The sequence below is a fragment of the Malus domestica genome, chromosome 16, assembly GCF_042453785.1.
Source record: "Malus domestica chromosome 16, GDT2T_hap1".
Taxonomy (NCBI): domain Eukaryota; kingdom Viridiplantae; phylum Streptophyta; class Magnoliopsida; order Rosales; family Rosaceae; genus Malus; species Malus domestica.
The window spans coordinates 18,126,562-18,147,507 of NC_091676.1; the positions used below are offsets into that span (position 1 = coordinate 18,126,562).

Genomic DNA, 20,946 nt, shown 5'->3' on the forward strand with positions numbered 1-20,946 from the left:
TTGTGGGCGTTGAAGAGGTAAATGCGAAAAGGAGATAGGAGGTTTAGGTTTAGGTTTAGTTCTTTATCTTTTTAAATTTAAATTTAAATCTTTTTTTTTAATTTTTAATTTTAACGAATGTATGAAAGTGTCATAGAATTATGATTTTAGGTACCAGACTGGGACAAAAAAAACTTGATGAATGGAATGTTGAAAATCAAGAAACTTCATGATAGTAAACTAAAATTAACTCTTAAAAATAAGTTTCGAACCCAAAAATGTAGGGGATGCAAGTAGGTACCTAGCCACCACACCATGCGTTATTTATAATTCTTTTGAGTTATATTAGTTTATCAAAAAATAAAAAATGTATAAGAATATATATCAATCCATATATATTTTAGACCTAAGGGATATTCCTACTAGTAAGATTTTTTATTTTATTTTTTTGTCAAACAAGTGGTAAGATGTTCAGTCGACTCACTTGCCAATTGTGGGGCTCCAGATACGAGCACTACTACAATATTAGCTTTAAGTGTCGGATGATGGTGGTGGTTAACGAGACATTCTGTCAGATAAAAGATATCCAACACATAATTTAGTTAGTATCAGATAAAAGTCAATTTCTGTCGCATATAACCGACAGTAATTACTGTCGAATATTTACTGTCGGATTAAATCGACGCAAAATTCTTATAACCACCAGGAATTTTGAATATTTTTTAAAATATTTTTTTTATATTTTGGCGGTTTTGGATTTCATGGTGTCAGTTATAACCGAAAGAAATTTAGTACTTTATTATTTTAGTATTCTAGCCGTTATTATTTGAATTTTCTTCTAGTTAAAACCGACAGAAATTTAATAGTTTATTATTTTTATTCCAAAAGTTTTTCAGTTTCAGATTTCATTCTATTCATCTTCAACCCGCAATCTTCATTTTCAATCTTCAATCTTCAATCTTCATCTTCAATCTTCAATTTTCAATCATTTTCTACTCTTCATCATCAATCTTTTTGTTCTCTTCATCTCACAGTAAGTTTTTCATTTCTTTTGCTTTCATACTTTTTATTTATTTCTTCATCAAGTACTTCATCTTATTCTTCTCTTCATCTCATAGTAAGTTTTTCATTTTCTTTTGCTTCCATACTTTTATCTTCTATTTCTTTCTTCATCAAGCACTTAATGGCTTATTTTTATTTTATGATTTGATTTTGTAGGGGCTTTATTTAGGTGGTTAAGTACATAAAGAGTAGATCGACAACATAATTCTTCAATAGTTCAGGTTTTATTACTGAACTTCTTGATGTTTAAATTGTTTGTTTAACTAGTAAGATAAATTAGAAATATTTGTGTTCCATACTTTATTTGATTATTTATTTAGAGATTTTAATTTAACTAGTAATATAAATTAGGAATATTTGTGTTCCATTACTTTATTTGATTTACTTAAATTGTTATAAAGAAATGAGATAAATATTATTTGTAAATATTTATGTTAAATTGACAATATTTAATATAACATAAATTGGTAATATTAGTAATATAGGTATATATTATGTTAACTAATTAAATATTTCACTCTAAATGCTATGAGGATATACAAAACTTAAATTTAATAAATAATGAAGAGTGTAGATAAACATATTTTTGTTAACCTTTTATTGTTTTTTTAATTTGTTTTACTGTGATAGGTGTTGGAAATTAAATTGCAATTGTGATAGTTCGAGGTTGAAAGATAGGGATTGAAATTTCTAATAGTTATGCCTACATTATATGACACACCCTGATCCGGAGGATCCAGGTGTGCTGGCCGTCACGTGGGCGTGACGTAACCATAAGCACGACACGGAAGTGTAACAACAACATAAATCAGCAGAAATTCAAACCAAACTCAACATAACCACATACGGACATAACCGGACGAGTTTACAAGTAAACACATAAGTTCAGAGCATAGGTTATCTGCAGTCAAGTAGGACTAAAATAAGAATACATCACCCTCAGGTGAGTCCTACATGTCCCAAATCTGTCAGAAAGCCGGAAAGGACCTCGTGAGCCAACCATCGCTAAACTAGAACCTGGAGGGGCGCAAAACAAAATGAGTGGGTCAGTAAAACAAATTAGTTTTCCAAAACATTTTATTAAAACAGTTATATCCCCTCGCCGTAAAAACCTGTATACTTTCCCAGAAATATATAATCATATACAATCTCAACATTTAAATCTCAAAATCTTTAACATTTTCAAGAAAACATGCCATGACATAAATCAAAATATAAATCAGGTGAAATAAGGAATCAATCGGAGACCCTGCAGTTGGTCCTATACGATTAATTCAATAGCTCAAAATCCCACTAAGCCGGAGTCACCACAGTGACCTATACGGCCCTACTCTGCACATCACTCGGAACTACGTAAGGTAGTCTATACGATGAAAGGTGTAAAAATACGCTCTAGTGCTTCTCTCATCAATCATCAGCGCGCATAACTAAGGTCACCCACTAGTCGGAATCACGCCTAGTGATCTGTACGACTAGCATGTCGGAACCCTCACATGGTCTGTACGACATCCACCTACTTGGATCCAAGGCGAGCGTGCGGTGTGGTGAATAATATAAGCACTAACACCTAGGGTGCAGATTATGAGCTCAAACATCTCAACATCAATCAATTAAATGAATAATGAACTCACCTGACTTACCTGTGCCTCCACAGCACCATGCAACATGTATGCATCATATATCAATCATGTAATTCATATAACAATTCACATTTTCAAATAATTCTAGGCATGGCATGTTCAAAACATACTTTCATATAAAACATTTTTCTGGGAAAAACAGTAGTATATAGGTAATACGAAAACAAAACTGCCCACTCACTGATAAGTCGACGGGTCGTAACCCCCGTGGCGTCCCTGGATGCGGTCGTCCTCGGGATACGTCTCACCTATATGCGAAACAACTATAAAAACATTAATTTTAAGCATATCACCAATTTTTCGAAATAACTTCTCATACGATGCTCAATTTTTGGTATATGAATATACCACATCGACCTACTCGACGTCACGAGCGTCGGGAAATTTTTAGAAAAATTTTTGGAAGCCCCACGCGCCCCCACGCGCCACACGTGGCACGGGTCCACGCGCTGGCCACGCGCAGCACGTGCAGCACACGTGTCATCTTCCTCGCAGGGTCTCGCCGGACTGGTTCTCCGGTGGCCGGACTCCGGCCGAACTCCGGCCGATTTTCAAACTCACTATTCTCCTTCGTTTTTCACCCATTTTCTTCGTATTTTATACCAAATTGAAGCCCTAAGAGTGTACTATCACGTTGGACTAGTTTTAGGGCCTAAAAACTACGAAATCTCACCTTGCAAAACCAAGGATTTCAGCCAAACTTGAAACCTACGATCCCGACGTCCAAAACTCTCCAACGAACGTCCCCGAGCTTCCTTAGGACCTCCTAAAGCTCACCACAAGCTTGAAATCTCCTGAAACACAACATTTTACGTTCGCATGAACAGTACCTCAAAAATGGAGATTCGGGATCTACATGAAATCGAAGGTTTCACTTCCTAAAACTAGCACCAATGAACTCAGGACGTCAAAACGATGAAGATACATACCTTATTTGCCCCGATCCGTCAAGTTTTGAAGGGTTTTGGTGGTGGTCCGTACGATATGGGTGTGTGAGGGTGTGAGTTCGTGAGGGAGAGACAGAGACAGGGAAAGCACGGGGGAGGAGAGGGAGAGAGGAAGATCAGGTGTGGTCCAAAATAATCCACACCCTCCATTTCATCCTAACCAAACATACCACAAATCAATTTCCAATAAAATCCCATCCAACCAATGCTATTTTCAAAATAACGTTACGTACCTACGTACCTTAATGTCCAATAAGGGCAATTCTGTCATTTCACATTCCCGTCAAAAGTACCTCCGGGACGGGCTGTGACATTATAGGGATTGAAAGATTGTAGGCATCTTAGTTTCAATGTAATATTTGCTACCGTACAGTGGTAAAACATGGAAAAGAGTTGGTTGACAATATCGTGAAATTTGGAAGCGTATCCGGATGGAATTAATTTGTTTTTGGATCAAGCAGTTGCGAATGGTGTTGGCCCTGATAAGTTTAGATGTCCTTGCAAAAGATGTTGTAATCGATATACTTTTATAAGAAAAACTATTATCGAACATCTTGTGTTGTATGATATGGATAAAGATTACAAAAATGCTTCGTGGCGACATCATGGGGAATCTTTCATGGGAGAGCAAAATATGGGGATTGGAGAAGAAGGTGTTGGGCCATGTATTGAAACAGGAGATCGGTTGACTGGTATTCATGATGTTCTTAATGATTTATTTTTCCAACCATTAACGGAAGAAGGTATTGGGCCGTTTACTAAGCCCCTTTCTGGGGAAAGGCGTCCGAAAGAGGTCGAGACTTTTTTTAAGTTGCTTGAAGAGGCAGATCAAGATTTGTGGCCATGTTGTAAGGAATTTAAAAAATTGGAGGCAGTTGTAAGATTGTATCAGATTAAGTGTTTAGCAAGAATGCTGGATGGGATCTTCACCACATTACTCGAGTTAATTAAAAAAATGTTGCCTGATGGAGATTGTTTGCCTAAATCTTGTTATAAGGCAAAAAAACTTATAAATGACTTGGGTTTGACGTATGTGAAGATTGATGCATGTCCCAATAATTGCATAATTTATTGGAAAGAAACTGCAAAGTTGATCGCATGCTCAGTTTGTGGTGAATCAAGATATAAAAATGTCATTGAAGAGGATGGCTATAGAAAAAAAATCGCAGCTAAGGTTATGTGGTATTTTCCTTTAAAACCACGATTGCAGCGATTGTATATGTCGAAGCATACGGCTGAGCATATGAGGTGGCATGCAACTGAATGTCCTAAGGATGGGTTTATGAGACATCCTTCAGATTCTCCAGCATGGTAGCATTTGGATAATTTATATCTGGAGTTTGGATCAGAAATTCGAAATGTCTGATTGGGGTTGGCCAGCGATGGATTTAATCCTTTTGAAAAAATGAGGCAAGACCATAGCACATGGCCTGTGGTGCTTTCAGTTTACAATTTACCTCCCTGGATGTGTATGAAGGAACCGAATTTGTTGTTGTCTTTATTAATACCAGGATCACGCAGCCCCGATAAAGAGATTGATGTGTACATGCGTCCATTGATTGATGAGTTGAATGAGTTGTGGGAGGTGGGCACTCCTACTTATGATGCGTATTCCAACCAAAATTTTACGATGAAGGCTGCCGTCCTATGGACTATAAGTGATTTTTCGGCTTATGGAATATTATCAGGATGGAGTACACATGGATATAAAGCATGTCCACATTGCATGCATGATAAAGAATCTATTTACTTGCCGGCAAGTCATAAGATTTGCTATTTAGGGCATCGACGCTTTCTTCCTGCTGATCATAGGTTTCGAAGGCAAACCACATCTTTTAATGGTCGACGAGAGCATCGTAGTGCACCAAGGCAGTGGACTGGTTTACAATGTCTTGAAGAACTTTGTACTTTGAGATTTACTTTTGGAAAACCAAAGATACTTCGGTTAGGTTATTTTATATTTGACGCCTACTTTATATGTTATGGCGGATTCAAATGACATTATCGAACGTTATATTTGAATGCATATTACGTTTTGTTACGGGTTTTTGTTTATTTTATGCATTTATTGTTTTTTATATTTTATTCAATCAGACAAAAAAAAACCAAGGTCTATAATTTATTTAATTATTAATATTTGTCTGTCGGTTGTGACCGACAGGAGATTGTATATTTTTTTAATTTTTTAGAATGGGTGTGTCGGCTGTGACTGACAGAATGTTTATGTGAATCCGACAATAATTAATTAATTATTGTCGGTTGTTACCGCCAGAAATTGATAATATCCGAAATTAGTTTAGGATTGATTGTCGAATACATCCGACAGACACTCTGTCGGTTTTAATGCAGTTTCTGTCGGAAAATTTATTTCCTGACGCTGTCAAATCTTTCGGTTAGTGTATCCGTCACTGCACCCATTTTCTGTCGAATTTTGTATAATATCCGACAGTAAAAGCTGTTTTTTGACGGTTATAATAGCAACATTATTAAATGGTTTTGTAGTAGTGGAGTGAGCGAAAAGGGAGGAGGAAATTAAGAAATTGAGAAGCAATTGACTCAAAAAACTAATTAGCCCCCTTCTAGCCTAAAAAGGGCACCAATAAGTATGGAAATTTCTTGTTGAGTTATGTAGTGAAAAGCAAACTAACCTAGTTATAAGAAATGCATTTAACGGTGAACAACAATGCCACATTCACGAACAGACGGTGTCACCATAATAATTTTCCTAAACAATGTTCACAACTTTAATTTTAAGGTTCTAAAAGACTTTAGACACTAGTCGGACTGTAGGTTGAGGCCTAATGCCTAGACGGATTTAAGTAAATTTGTTATATATTGTATAAATAATTGTCTGCTTATACATAAAATGTACATAATTTTATTGGGATACATGAACTTTAAAATATAATGACATATAGATTATAAAGTATTAGCATAATGAAAATATGGGGAACATACATATAATTTGTGTTCATCTAAGTATTCAACAAGTCTCTTACAATTTATTGAAAAAATTAAAATGCAATATGAAAGTTAAATGATTTTCTATCTAAGTAAAAATCGCGATCTAGGCAGGTGTCTAGGTGGGTCTAGACGGGCTAGACAGGTGCCTAAGCAAGACTAGATGCACTTTTTTAATTTCAGATGTCTAGAACAATAGTCAACCGCCTAATACCTAAACGGGACCTAACGACATAGAAAGTAGAAAGTAGAAACAAAAGATCCGCAAGTTCAGAAATCCCGTAGTCCAATCTGCCTCCAACTCTCTTTCAAGTATGCCTTTCCTTTTTAAAGCAAACCTTTTTCTTGCTTGTCAAGTTCCCCCACTTCCTCCCCTAACAAACCGCACACGGCATCCCCCGTGAACCCTAAAACTCCCCCTTGTCTCCCAAAAGCACAACTGCCTGCCCCAATTCCAGATTCAAATCCCCAAATTGTAAAAGAAATATTAATAAAACATCAAATAATCATAAACGAATCACCGTCCCTGGCATTCTTCACGCCGAATCTTCAATGTCCATTAAAATTTTCGATGGTGCAAACTGAATCGGATTCAAATTGAGGTTTTGATTTGTAAGGGTTTTTTTTTTTTTAATTAATGTTCGATAGTGAGAGATGTGAGTGAAATCGGGTTGGCGCGGTTGGGTCTAGTCCGGTGGTTTCCAGGGATGGTCAGAAATGGCTCGAGAGGGGGAAATGGTGCCGGTGGACCCACATTTGGCGGTGGTGGCGGTGAAGAAGAAGTCCTCTCGGAGTTGGGTTTTATTGGACTGTAATGGAAAAGCTACAGTCTTGGACGTGGACAAGTATGCCATCATGCACAGAGTTCACATTCACGCTCGCGATCTTCGCATTGTCGACCCTTTGCTCTCTTACCCTTCCACCATTCTCGGCCGTGACATGGCCATAGTTCTCAATTTGGAGGTGGTGATCGTTTTCTTCTTTTCAATTTTTTATGTTTTTTTGTTATTGCTGATAAATTGAATTGGGTTTGTTTGCTTCTGGTTGTGCAGCATATTAAAGCAATAATCACTGCCGAAGAGGTTAGCCTCTCTCTCTCTCTCGATAAACTCGTTTTCTTTTATGACGGAGTTAATTTGTTTTGGGTTTTGAGGAATCACAGAGTTTGAATTGGATAGACATCAGCATTAATTTTGTACTTTGTTCCGCGGATAGAGATTGCTGATTTAAGAGAGAAACAGTAATTGTGTTGTATGAGTAACTGTTTGATACTCAAAATTAGTATTAATTGTTTTGGGGGGGAAGTAAGTAATTGGAGTAACTAGGTAGGTTGTGCAAATTCAGACTATATGTGGTGCTTTCTGTGTAGGCCGTCTTTATCTTCTAGGAAAAAGAAAAGTATATGTGGTGCTTTCTATGAGCTGGAGCTCTTTTATGGGACAGGTGCTGCTTCGGGATCCCTTGGATGAAAACGTTATTCCGGTTGTTGAAGAGCTTCAAAGACGGTTGCCTCCTGTTAATGCCACATGTGAAAGTCAAACAGACGGGAAAGAGTTCCCTGCTGGGCAAAATGATACTGAGGCGGGTGATGAAGATGGTATGACATTGATTTCAAATATTTTCATTGAAAATTGGCTTCTGTGACGGTCATCAGCGTTCTTGGAAATATACAAATGTTTGCATTCATCATTCTACACGTTAAAACTTTTGATTTGTGGTTTTATTCTATGATATCTGAATGATCTAGATTATGTAATGTAGAGTCTCCATTTGAGTTCCGGGCCTTGGAGGTAGCTTTGGAAGCAATTTGTAGTTTTCTTGCTGTACGTACGACAGAACTTGAGACTGCTGCTTATCCTGCTTTAGATGAACTTACGTCTAAGGTAGGACTTGAGTTTTCTCTTATTTTTGTTTTGTTTCTTTGTGTCGATTCTTTGGTTGCTGCCTGTCTCTGCTTCTTGTGGCCTTTGCAACTGAAATTTAAATAAACAAAGAAAATGAATGAATGAATTCACTGATAGTAGCGTTCAGGCATGTCCTTTGTCAGCATAGGCTATGTCGGAATATTTCCTACTTAAGTAGAGTATATAATGAAGTCTAGGATTGTCTACATTTTGGTGTGAAGTTGAGTCAAAGGAGAGATTCTGGATATTAACCTGAATATTTGGCTTGATAGAAATATTCGCTTGCATATTTGCCTGCATGATTTTGTAAGCTTAGCGTCTTTAGCTATGAGAGAATATTTCTCTCACTTGTCCTTATATTAAAGAAAATAATCTCTCAATTATATTTCTTCCTCTAGTTGGCACTTTTCTTATTTAGTAAAATATACACCCCTTCTGCCTGCAGATTAGCAGCCGCAATTTGGATAGGGTTCGTAAATTGAAGAGTGGAATGACGAGGTTGACTGCTCGGGTACAAAAGGTATATGAAAATTCTGTATAATGTGCATAAATGAATAGTAGTTCTTGCCCTTGTGAGGGTTATTGATTTAAATGCAATAAGTAGGAGATCATGATTCCCTTCCGCCTGAACCAACACTAACTGGTTATTGTGTTATAAGTCGCTTAGCATGTTAAAGCAAATGGATGAAAATCTAAAACGGTTATCAAGACAAAGGATTAACATATGTAAGTAAATCAGAATGCCGTATTAAGTATTTACCATTTTTGAATTTTTATCCAAGGGCTTAGAACATGGAAATATCTTCATATACTACAGACTAGTAAGTATTTGAGCTCTTCCCTATAGGTGACTATATATACATAATTACAAATTATGTAAGTATGTGTGTGCACGCTTGCGCACACACCGAGGTTCTTAGATGAGGTCCTTACATGTCTTTGGAAAAGTTCAGTTGTAGGACAGCTTTTTCTGTGAAGTACTGATAACAGGAAGTTTACTATCTGGGTTACTTACAGGACATGGGCGAAATCTAGTTACACTTGTACAGATCAGAGGGAAAATTTCACAATCAATGTAGAAACTTCTCAGTGAACATCCTGTGCTGAAAACTACTTCATACCTTGCAGTCTAAATTAGTTGAATAAAAAAGCAGTTTTTTTTTTTTTTTTTTTTTTTTTCTGTAAATCACATTTTTTCTGTTGTGTATCTCATATTGAATTTGCAGACTATGCTATTAAAATGATTTTGGCAGTGTGGAATTGAGAAAAAGTTTCTTAGTCAGAGTTTGATTGAAGACAACTTATCATTGTCCTCTTTATTCTTTACTTGTAAATCAAGGTTGGAAATTCTGTATTGCTTATTTAGGTGAGGGATGAGCTTGAACAGCTGCTGGACGATGACGATGATATGGCTGACCTTTACTTATCAAGAAAGCTGGCTGGTGCATCTTCACCAGTTAGTGACTCTGTTCCTGCCAATTGGTATCCTGCCTCCCCTACCCTAGGCTCAAAAATATCACGTGCAAGTAGAGCAACTATGATCACTGTTCGTGGAGATGAGAATGACGTTGAAGAACTTGAAATGTTACTTGAGGTAGGTAATAATGTTGCATACTTCTTGATTGCCTTCTTTTAGTGAAGCTATATGCTAAACTGGCAAGCAATACATTTGCAGGCTTATTTTATGCAGATTGATGGCACCTTGAACAAATTAGCCACGGTATTAGCTAGTTTAGAGGCAAACTTATATTTTTTTCAATGGCTTATGAGGAAAAATTAACCTTAGGATCTAGATTCATCCCACCCTTTCCCATGCCAATCAATATGTATACCACTAGAACGAGTCTCCCCCACACAAAGTGCAGTGAAGTACACCATAGTCACAAACTGTCCACGCCCCCAACGGAATTAGGTGGTCCTTAAACACAGTACACCATACATATTACCTTGAAAGGCACCCCTGGTAACAACGCTGCGAATTATGTATTACCATTGATTCCTAGGTCAGCTTGAAGGGCAAATCAAAAGCAGAGTTATGATGCTATCATGACTTTGACCTATCAAAGCAAAATTATCATGAGCGTGAACCTGCAGTTGAGTATGTATGAGGTAATCTGTACAAGCACGCTACTAAGGAAGCGGCACAGGAATTGCATGTCAAGAACTGATTTTTGATTAAGAGGAGAATGATATTGAGTCAACAAGTTAGGCCTGGCAAACGGGTCGTGTCTGTCGTGTTCGTGTCGTTTTCGTGTAACACCTGTTATCTTAATGGGTCGTGTCGTCTCACACCTGTTATCTTAACGGGTCCTTAACAGGTCAGGTCACTTTACCCAACGGGTAAAGTGACCCGACCCGTTATGACCCGTTATGACCTGTTAAAAAAAAATATTTTTTTCTTAAATTTGCACATACCGCACATTACCACATAAATATTACTTCAAAACATTAAAACATATTTGTCATTTAAGTACTACATCTACACTCGAAAATAAGAGCCTAATAAAAAAACATCCATACACTAGTCTATTACAAAATATAAAATGTGCAAGGATATGCAAAATAAAAGAGTCATAACCGTTAAATCGAAGTTAAATGTGCAAGGATATGCAAATCGAAGTTAAAATAACCGTTAAATCGTGATTTTTTGTTTTATAACCGTCGAAAAGTTTTGTCTCATTACTTGATCTCTAAATGTTTGTTTTTTGTGATTTTTGGCATATGCAATCTCGAAGCATATACAAACAAGTTTAACGGTTTGATCGTTGAAATTAGTCTCATAGAATTTGTATCCCATCAAAACGATAGATCCACTAACACTTAGAGTTTATTTATACTTTTATTAAGTATAAAATAAGATTTTGTGGTATCCACTTGTGTAAATATTTTAAATTGACGATCGAATTCATTCATTGTATTCGTATAGGGTCAACAAGTGTAGTTGTAAAAAATTATCAAAATCGAAGTTAAAATAACCGTTAAATCGTGATTTTTTGTTTTATAACCGTCGAAACGTTTTGTCTCATTACTTGATCTCTGAATGTTTGTTTTTTGTGATTTTTGGCATATGCGATCTCGAAGCATATAAAAACAAGATTGACGGTTGGATCATTAAAATTAGTTTCATAGATTTCGTATCTCATCCAAACGATAGATTCACTAACACTTAGAGTTTATTTATACTTTCATTAAGTATAACATAAGATTTTGTTGTATCCACTTGTGTAAATATTTTAAATTGACGATCGAATTCATTCATTGTATTCGTATAGGGTCAAAAAGTGTACTTGTAAAAAATCATCAAAATCGGAGTTAAAATAACCGTTAAATCGTGATTTTTTGTTTTATAATCGTCGAAAAGTTTTGTCTCATTACTTGATCTCTGAATGTTTGTTTTTTGTGATTTTTGGCGTATGCGATCTCGAAGCATATACAAACAAGTTTGACGGTTGGATCGTTGAAATTAGTTTCATAGAATTTGTATCCCATCAAAACGATAGATTCACTAACACTTAGAGTTTATTTATACTTTCATTAAGTATAACATAAGATTTTGTGGTATCCACTTGTGTAAATATTTTAAATTGATGATCGAATTCATTCATTGTATTCGTATAGGGTCAACAAGTGTACTTGTAAAAAATCATCAAAATCAAAGTTAAAATAACCGTTAAATCGTGATTTTTTGTTTTATAACCGTCGAAAAGTTTTGTCTCATTACTTGATCTCTGAATGTTTGTTTTTTGTGATTTTTGGCGTATGCGATCTCGAAGCATATACAAACAAGTTTGACGGTTTGATCGTTGAAATTAGTTTCATAGAATTCGTCTCCCATCAAAAAGATAGATTCACTAACACTTTGAGTTTATTTATACTTTCATTAAGTATAACATAAGATTTTGTGGTATCCAATTGTGTAATATTTTAAATTGACGATCGAATTCATTCATTGTATTCGTATAGGGTCAACAAGTGTAGTTGTAAAAAATCATCAAAATCGAAGTTAAAATAACCGTTAAATCGTGATTTTTTGTTTTATAACGGTCGAAAAGTTTTGTCTCATTACTTGATCTCTGAATGTTTATTTTTTGTGATTTTTGGCGTATGCGATCTCGAAGCATATACAAACAAGTTTGACGGTTTGATCGTTGAAATTAGTTTCATAGAATTCGTATCCCATCAAAACGATAGATTCACTAACACTTAGAATTTATTTATACTTTCATTTAGTATAACATAAGATTTTGTGGTATCTACTTGTGTAAATATTTTAAATTGACGATCGAATTCATTCATTGTATTCGTATAGGGTCAACAAGTGTACTTGTAAAAAATCATCAAAATCGAAGTTAAAATAACCGTTAAATCGTGATTTTTTGTTTTATAACGGTCGAAAAGTTTTGTCTCATTACTTGATCTCTGAATGTTTGTTTTTTGTGATTTTTGGCGTATGCGATCTCGAAGCATATACAAACAAGTTTGACGGTTTGATCGTTGAAATTAGTTTCATAGAATTTGTATCCCATCAAAACGATAGATTCACTAACACTTGAAGTTTATTTATACTTTCATTAAGTATAAAATAAGATTTTGTGGTATCCACTTGTGTAAATATTTTAAATTGACGATCGAATTCATTCATTGTATTCGTATATGGTCAACAAGTGTAGTTGTAAAAAATTATCAAAATCGAAGTTAAAATAACCGTTAAATCGTGATTTTTTGTTTTATAACCGTCGAAAAGTTTTATCTCGTTACTTGATCTCTGAATGTTTGTTTTTTGTGATTTTGGGCGTATGCGATCTCGAAGCATATACAAACAAGATTGATGGTTGGATCGTTGAAATTAGTTTCATAAAATTCGTATCCCATCAAAATGATAGATTCACTAACACTTAGAGTTTATTTATACTTTCATTAAGTATAACATAAGATTTTGTGGTATCCACTTGTGTAAATATTTTAAATTGACGATTGAATTCATTCATTGTATTCGTATAGGGTCAACAAGTGTAGTTGTAAAAAATCATCAAAATCGAAGTTAAAATAACCGTTAAATCGTGATTTTTTGTTTTATAACCGTCGAAAAGTTTTGTCTCATTACTTGATCTCTGAATGTTTGTTTTTTGTGATTTTTGGCGTATGCGATCTCGAAGCATATACAAACAAGTTTGACGGTTTGATCGTTGAAATTAGTTTCGTATATCCCATCAAGTTCAATGGTGTATATATATATATATATATATATATATTTATTATGTAGATTTAAATCTATTTATTTTGTACGTATAATTATTATAGTTTTTTTAGGGGTATAAAATTTAATTTAAAATTTAATATATATATATATAACTATTATAGTTAATATTTTGGGGGTATAATTATTATAGTATATATAATTATTATAGTATTTTTTAGGGTTATAAAATTATTAAATTAATATTCTGCTTATCGTGTATCGTGTTACCCACGTGTATACCCGAACCAACCCGTTATCTTAACAGGTGCTTATCGGGTTACCCAATAATACCCGATTCGTTATCGTGTCGACTCGAACACCTGTTAATTTCGGGTCGTGTCGTGTCGGGTTATCGGGTCGTGTCAGGAATTGTCAGGCCTACAACAAGTGAATCATTAATTTATGGCCGGTTTGGTATTGCTGTGCTTTAAAAAAAAAAATTGATTTTGCTGTGCTATGAGAATAAGAACTAAAGCAGCAGAGTTTAGTAAACTTATTTGTAAAAGTGTTTTTGGAAAAAAAAAGAAAAAAAAACAGTATTATAGTGTTTGGTAAACTTTTATCTCAAACAGCTATGACTGTGTAAATGACCAAAAAATGTATAATACTAGATGTGCCATTAATTTAATTTTCTTAACAAATAAAGGTGAATTACTAACTATACTTTATTTTTAAAAGAAAAATATTTATAAACTTTATCTTAAACATATAATCCAACATTTAACAAGAAATCATAGTCCAACATTCAACATATAATCCAACATTTATGCTGCTTCACGTTTTCAGCTTTTTTTTCGAAGCTCATTTTTGCTGCTTCAAGTTTTCAACTTTTTTTCATCCAAAACTGTGAAAATAAGTTGTTTTTTAAGTGTTTACCAAACACCTTTTTGAGCTCAGGTGTTTTTTACACTCACTTTTTATAAAAGCACCTCAGTACCAAACAAGTACTTAAATTCACTAAAATCATCTAAGGGTTTTCCATCTGGTCTTCATAGAAAAACTCTTGTAGACATCAAAACCTTCGATTAGTCCTTTCGCGTGGAATAGATTTTTTTTTATCAACATTAACTGCTTAAATCTGAACTTTTGCAGCTGCGTGAATATATTGATGATACAGAGGATTACATTAATATACAGGTGCTTAATTTATGAATCTTAAATTTTTATGATAATATGTTTATGTTTTTATCTGACTTATGGTTTCATTTTGCAGCTCGATAACCACAGGAATCAGCTGATTCAGGTGCTTTTTTGTCTTCTGATGTAGTGTATCATATTACTGTACTATGCTGGATTCTTTTTCGTTTAATCTCCTTTGTTCTCCTTTTGCTTTCTAAATCTGGAATATCTGTATTTTCTAAGATTACGGTTTATTTTCTTCACATTTCATGGTTGCAGCTTGAGCTTTTTCTTAGTTCCGGGACTGTATGCGTCTCCATGTTTTCTTTGGTGGCTGGAATTTTTGGCATGAATATTCCATATACGTGGAATGACGGTTACGGATACATGTTCAAATGGGTACGAAAAGTATTTATTTCTGCTGGTAATCCTTTCTAGTACAACGGTAAAAACATGTCAGAATTGAACATTTTTCAATTGACAGGTTTGCGTTGTCACGGGAATTTTCTGTGCTGTTGTTTTCGTAATAGTCATATCATATGCTCGCTCCAAGGGTCTGGTCGGATCTTGAACATCATTAAGGAGCCCTGCAATTGATCTTTTGAATCTTCTGAAAATAAATAGGTGTCGAGGATTTTTCCGCAAAGCTATGTGAAGGAGTTAAAATCTCTTGCTGAGTTTGGTGAATTTTTTTCCTTAAACACTGCCGATTATAGCTGCTACGGTTAAGGAGATTGCAAAGTTTTATAATTGTCAAACATAACAGGATTCCGTCACGAACGCAGACTGAAAAACGAGTCTACAGAATGATTCATATTTCTCGAATTTGGTCCATAATTCTTGTTCTGTTGCACCCAAGGTCTAAAATATCGATGATATCGGAAATATCGGTAGTCCAAAAATAAGAAAATTTCGATGGAAATATCGGAATATTATCAATATCGATAAAAATTAAATAAAAACCACGGAAATTGTATTAAAAACTTGGAAATTTTTATTGAAACTTTACAGAATGTTTATTTAGTTAATTATCTATTAGTTTATCTCAAAAAATTGGAAGGAAATGCATTGCATGATGGATTTAACTGATTTAAGTTGATTATATAGCGAGCTGACAAACATTGTGAGTGTAGAAAATATGTAGTAATTAATGAAAGAAGTTTAAACATACCATAATCATTTATATATAATGAATTAGTACAATATTTTACAGTTTATATATTGCATGGTAAGATACATGAGTGACTTGGTACCACATAGAGTTCCTATCAAGGTCTAAAATATCGATGATATCCAAAATATCGGTAGTCCAAAAACACGGAAATTTCGATTAAAATATCGGGATAATATCGATATTTTAGATTATGGTTGCACGTAAGTATTTTGATCAAACAGATATATAATGTTTAACTGTAATTAGCAACAATGTTATATGGAGTGATTAATGCATTCCACAAAACTGATCATTTCTCTGAAGAAATATAGGCACTATCAGCTGTAGTGTGACATGATCTGGCAATAGATTCGTATAATCTGTTCGGGCGGAGTTTTTGCTTGTGTGAATTTTCGAGTTCGCGGATTGTTTTGATCTCATTCTGCATTCGCAAATAGCCATATTAAACAATAAAACTAAATCGCAAAGTTCTTGCCACTTAATATTACGGTCTATTGGTATTCCTCTTCATTTGTAAGTGAGGGGCCTTAAGTTTAATTTTTACCAAATGCGAATTTGAACCATATTATTGCTAGTCTTTTTTGAGGCTAAACTCACCCCTCCCCCTTAGTGTAATATTGTTTCTTTATAAAAAATGGCAAGCCCTTAGGGCAACCCGTACAAGAAGAGCCAAGCAGAGAGTATGCCTAGCACGAGAACGAACTGGTCTAGCAATAGCATAAGGGGAAAAGTTAGAAATGAGTTAACACTCTCATTCTTGTCAATGTTTGGAAGTGAAATGCATCCTAAAATTTTGAAAATTCGGAATTATATTGAGGATGTAAGCTTTAACTATTCATAAGTACTGAAATATATGTGACCCAATCACCAAAGAAACATATGAGTTGTTCCATGAAAATTGACAGCAAGTGAGCACTAGTAATATAATGAGTAGGTTCTTTGGGCTTTTGGTTCGAGTTTTCCTATATCTTGGCTAATTTTAATCTTTCAGATTTTTTTATCATATCCCAAACTGAATATTTTGAAATCTGATAATTCTAAAAAATTTAGAGAAAAAAAATACATACATACTCCAAAAAAATTGAGATTAGCTCTCAAATAATCCTAAATATAACTTGAAACCCAAATGCCTTGAACCAAGAACAATATTGCTTTTTCAAGTGGTGAATTACATTGATGGTTAGTGTGAAGACAAAAATCAATCACATTAAATAGGAGAATGACACATGGACTATTAGTTGCTTATGGCGCATTTACCCTTGATGTTGTGAGTTGGGCTAGGCACGGGCCGAGCAGGGCCCAATTTTGAAGGGACCAGATCGGACCCGGGTTTAAAAGAATCAGGCTGGGCCGGGGCGGATATAACAAATTTTAATACAAGAACCGGACCTAACCTGGCCCGTTTGAAACGGGTTGGTTTGGACCGAGTCCACGGGTCTACGAGTCCATTTTCAATTTTTTTTTGTCAGGGACGACCTCGTTGATATCGTCTTCCTCAGCATAGAAGGGGATCGAGCTCCCTTATTTGTCCCTGTCTCTCTTGCTCATCTTTTCCAATCAGATATCGAGGTCCCTGTCTCTCGACTTCGATTGACGACGATGGCGTGAGGCTCCAGATTAGAATATGACTCAAATCAGATCGATGATAACGCAAGGCTCTAGATCGGTTCAATAGAGATCTGACGCAGTTGACACAATCAGTGTAGTCAATTCGAGGGGTGGGAGGGAGAAGAGAAAGAGGAATAAGTAGTGTCGTCGAGGAGGAGATAACGCTTAAACCAGAGATCTCGATGCTAGTGATAGGGTGGTGGCCATCGTTTGTGGCGGTGATGGGATGACGATGGATTAGTGGTATGGGTTTTCGGTGTTATCATCGATGGAGATAGAGATGAGTATGAAAGATGAGATTAGTGGCGGTGTTGTGGGACTCGGGAGGGAAGGAGACTGGGAGGAAGACAATCAAGAAGATTGGTCGTCGTGGTGGTCACCAGACTCTCGACAGTAGTGATGATGTTCTGGGTGGTGGAGAAAATGATTGACGAAGACGGAGAGTGTGGGTGGAAGGGAGGAGACTCAGGTTTGATTGAGACCTAGGGTAAAAACTAACGGTTAAGATTGGAAGATATTTTGATCTTCAATCTCCTTCGTCATTTACAATTACAAACGAGCCGGTCCAGGACCTCGTTTTTCTATATAGCTAGACTCGGCCTACCCCTAAAATGGTATCGCCCCACCCCACCTCATTTTCTCTTTTAATAAATTAGAACCGAGCCGTACCCGTGCCGACCCCTGGTTTCTATACCCGTTTACCCACCCTTAGTTGTGAGTATACCACATGTGAAACTTTAGTAAGCTAAGCATTTGCTTGCCCTATAGGTCTAAGGCCTTCAGGTTCAAGTACATATTAAATTGTATATTCTATGCCCATGATATCATCACTCCTCCCACTATGCCCTTTCCCAGCCCAAGGTGGCATGGGTCAGCTCATTGAAGTCTTGCTTGGGTGTCCTTTACCTCGGCGAGCCCATTTGCCAAAAATAGTGACTACCACCAAAGATTTTCCTCAAGTGGTATGTTCAGTGTCAAATCTCATCCCCAAACTTCACTATTTTAAATTTTAGGGTGAAGTGCTGATTTAGTCCCTAAACTATGACCTCAGTGAAAATTAGGTCTCTGAATTATTTTTTGATCAAATAAGTCCCTAAATTCATTAAAAATTGCTAATTTCATCCCTACTATTATATTCAAAGCTATTTTATCCAATTTTTCATCAACTTAAGTCACTTGACACACTTTAGAGTGTAATACCGTTATTTTCTCGCTTATAAGCCCTTAACATTTCATATAGGTTGTGAATCTAATGTCTAATTTACCCTTCAAAGTTAACTTACAGTATTTCTTATGAAAAACCACCAATTTACCCTCCAAAGTTAACTCCATACACTATTTCTTTATGAAAAGCTACCAATCTACCCTCCAATGTGTATAACATGCAAGTAGCGTGACTTAAATTGACAGAAAGTGAATATATTAGCTTTGAATATAATAATAGGGATGTAATTGATAGATTTTTATAATTCAATAACTAATTTTTTCTAAACAAAATAATTTTGGGACCTAATTTTCACTGAGGTGATAATTTAGGAACTAAATTGGCAGTTCATCCTAAATTTTATATTTCATATTTACATGCATTTATTTTATTATTATTTTCGTTAACTTTAGAATTTTAGTTGAATAGTTACAAAGTTTGAATTTCCGTAATTAAAAATTGAAATTTTGTAGACCAATCAGGGTCGTTTTTAGTATTTTCAAACAGGGCTCGATCGCACGAATGCGTGGACAAAAACCGTTTGTGAAACATAATTGCAACGAAGGAGAAATAAACAACCCTTGTGTTGAACCAACCCGAATGCGACTCGGTTCTGCAGAAATTTTCAAATGTTGATTCATGTCGTTTTTCAGCGAATCAAACATCAACACCATCAACAAAGTGTAGCTCTCAAACCCATATCACAACCCACCCAAAGTTTCCTTAGCATGGCTTCTTAAGGGGTGTTTCCAGACCGCTATTTCGTTGACTAGTAGCGGGCTTCTCACCATTTTTCGGTGAATCCGTTGAATGAAGATGGTCATCACCATTTGATTTAGACTCACCTCAACCTTGCTTCAAAACCCAGTCTCTGATCGTCCATCGAACGTTGAATAGTAGCGCCCCTTGGGTGCATAACTTAAAACCTACCAAGGCTTCTCCAACGGTTTTCACTGCCGTCCAACCATAGTTGAGAGTTGGCTCAGGTATAAGAAATTTCCCCTTGTCTTGTTCTACATGCTTGTGAAATTTGGTGATGTTTGGAGCTAGTCGGAAATTTGGTTTTCATTTGCCGAAAGTCACCCAAGTAAAGGTGCGTGTAGCGAGCCATAGCCAATGACCTGGCTTTGTTTTCCTAGGCTAATTTTGATGTCCTAAACTAAATTTTGATGGTCGTTCGATAGTTTACCCCTTTTGACGTTTGTTGTAGACGAAGATCCAATCGTTGGATTGTTATGAAATTTAGCATGTTGTTGTAAAATAGTAAGATGCCCTTAGAAATTGATAAACCCAAAGTCCGACGTGTGAATCTTCTGAATCAGAATAATTAGGGTTTATGACCTAGGCTGGGACCGCTTTGACTGAGGGTTGATGTTTGGTCAACATGTACCTGAATCATTCTTGGATATAGATTGAACTTAGCATTACTAGAGACTTGAAGAAGACTAGTGGATGTACCTTGGTCAGCGTGCAAGTAGCACACACCTTCCTAGGCCTCTATTAGAATTTTAGTAAAACCAGGATATAAAGGTACTTTGTGTATTGTTTTTCGTATGACTAGATACTTGTTTGATACATGAGACTGAAAATGTATGCGGTTTTTTATGTAAATCATGTTAGGTTGATGTATGATGTGTGATAATGATACTTCACCATGTAGCAGTGTGGTACATGGATGGTCTTGCCTAGTTAATCCACTTTGGGGGACCATAATATCATATGTATTCCTATAGTCATGCTTAGTTGAACCTTAATTGGGGACCACACTAATAGATGTAAAAGATGTATGCCTATGGTTCTGCTTGGTTTATGCATAAGGAAACCATACGCATTTTGAGGGTGACTTTGCTTGGTTAATCCGCATTGGGTAGGGGAAGGAGGGCACTGTCTAATGTTATTGAATATGGTTTTGCCTGGTTATTCCTCATTCCTCATTGTGGGACCACGCTATTAGTTGTATGCATATGGTTCTACTTGTTTAATTCGCATTGGGGGACCATACGCATTCTAGAGGTGGTTCTGTTGAGTTGGTCCAAAACCCTAATTGGATGGATGTTGAGTTGCTCTAGAGTCCTACTCACTTCATGGTTCTGTTGAGTTAGTTTGAAC

At 35.7% G+C, this 20,946-nt stretch overlaps 1 protein-coding gene and 1 long non-coding RNA gene across 2 annotated transcripts; one reads left to right on the forward strand and one right to left on the reverse strand.

Moving 5' to 3' along the window:
* Window positions 1-2,285: 2,285 nt before the first annotated feature.
* LOC139193207 (uncharacterized) lies at window positions 2,286-3,898 on the reverse strand. Its single transcript, XR_011577622.1, has 3 exons — window positions 3,611-3,898; window positions 3,355-3,475; window positions 2,286-2,929 (listed from the first exon to the last, which is right to left on the reverse strand). It is a non-coding gene; the product is annotated as an uncharacterized lncRNA (long non-coding RNA).
* Window positions 3,899-7,156: 3,258 nt separating this feature from the next.
* Window positions 7,157-15,676, forward strand: LOC103416863 (magnesium transporter MRS2-I-like). Its single transcript, XM_008355076.4, has 11 exons — window positions 7,157-7,552; window positions 7,642-7,671; window positions 8,033-8,186; window positions 8,351-8,472; window positions 8,939-9,013; window positions 9,860-10,087; window positions 10,169-10,213; window positions 14,825-14,869; window positions 14,946-14,975; window positions 15,131-15,250; window positions 15,336-15,676. The coding sequence occupies exons 1-11, from the start codon at window positions 7,307-7,309 to the stop codon at window positions 15,420-15,422; spliced, it is 1,182 nt and encodes a 393-aa protein (XP_008353298.3). The 5' UTR covers window positions 7,157-7,306; the 3' UTR covers window positions 15,423-15,676.
* The last annotated feature ends 5,270 nt before the right edge of the window (window positions 15,677-20,946 follow it).

Bases quoted from the DNA above. Each gene is read 5' to 3' on its own strand.
- LOC103416863 (XM_008355076.4), top strand. From the start codon at position 7,307: ATGGCTCGAGAGGGGGAAATGGTGCCGGTGGACCCACATTTGGCGGTG. The intron at 10,088-10,168 runs GTAGGTAATAAT...ATACATTTGCAG, and splicing joins AACTTGAAATGTTACTTGAG to GCTTATTTTATGCAGATTGA. The intron at 10,214-14,824 runs GTATTAGCTAGT...GAACTTTTGCAG, and splicing joins CCTTGAACAAATTAGCCACG to CTGCGTGAATATATTGATGA.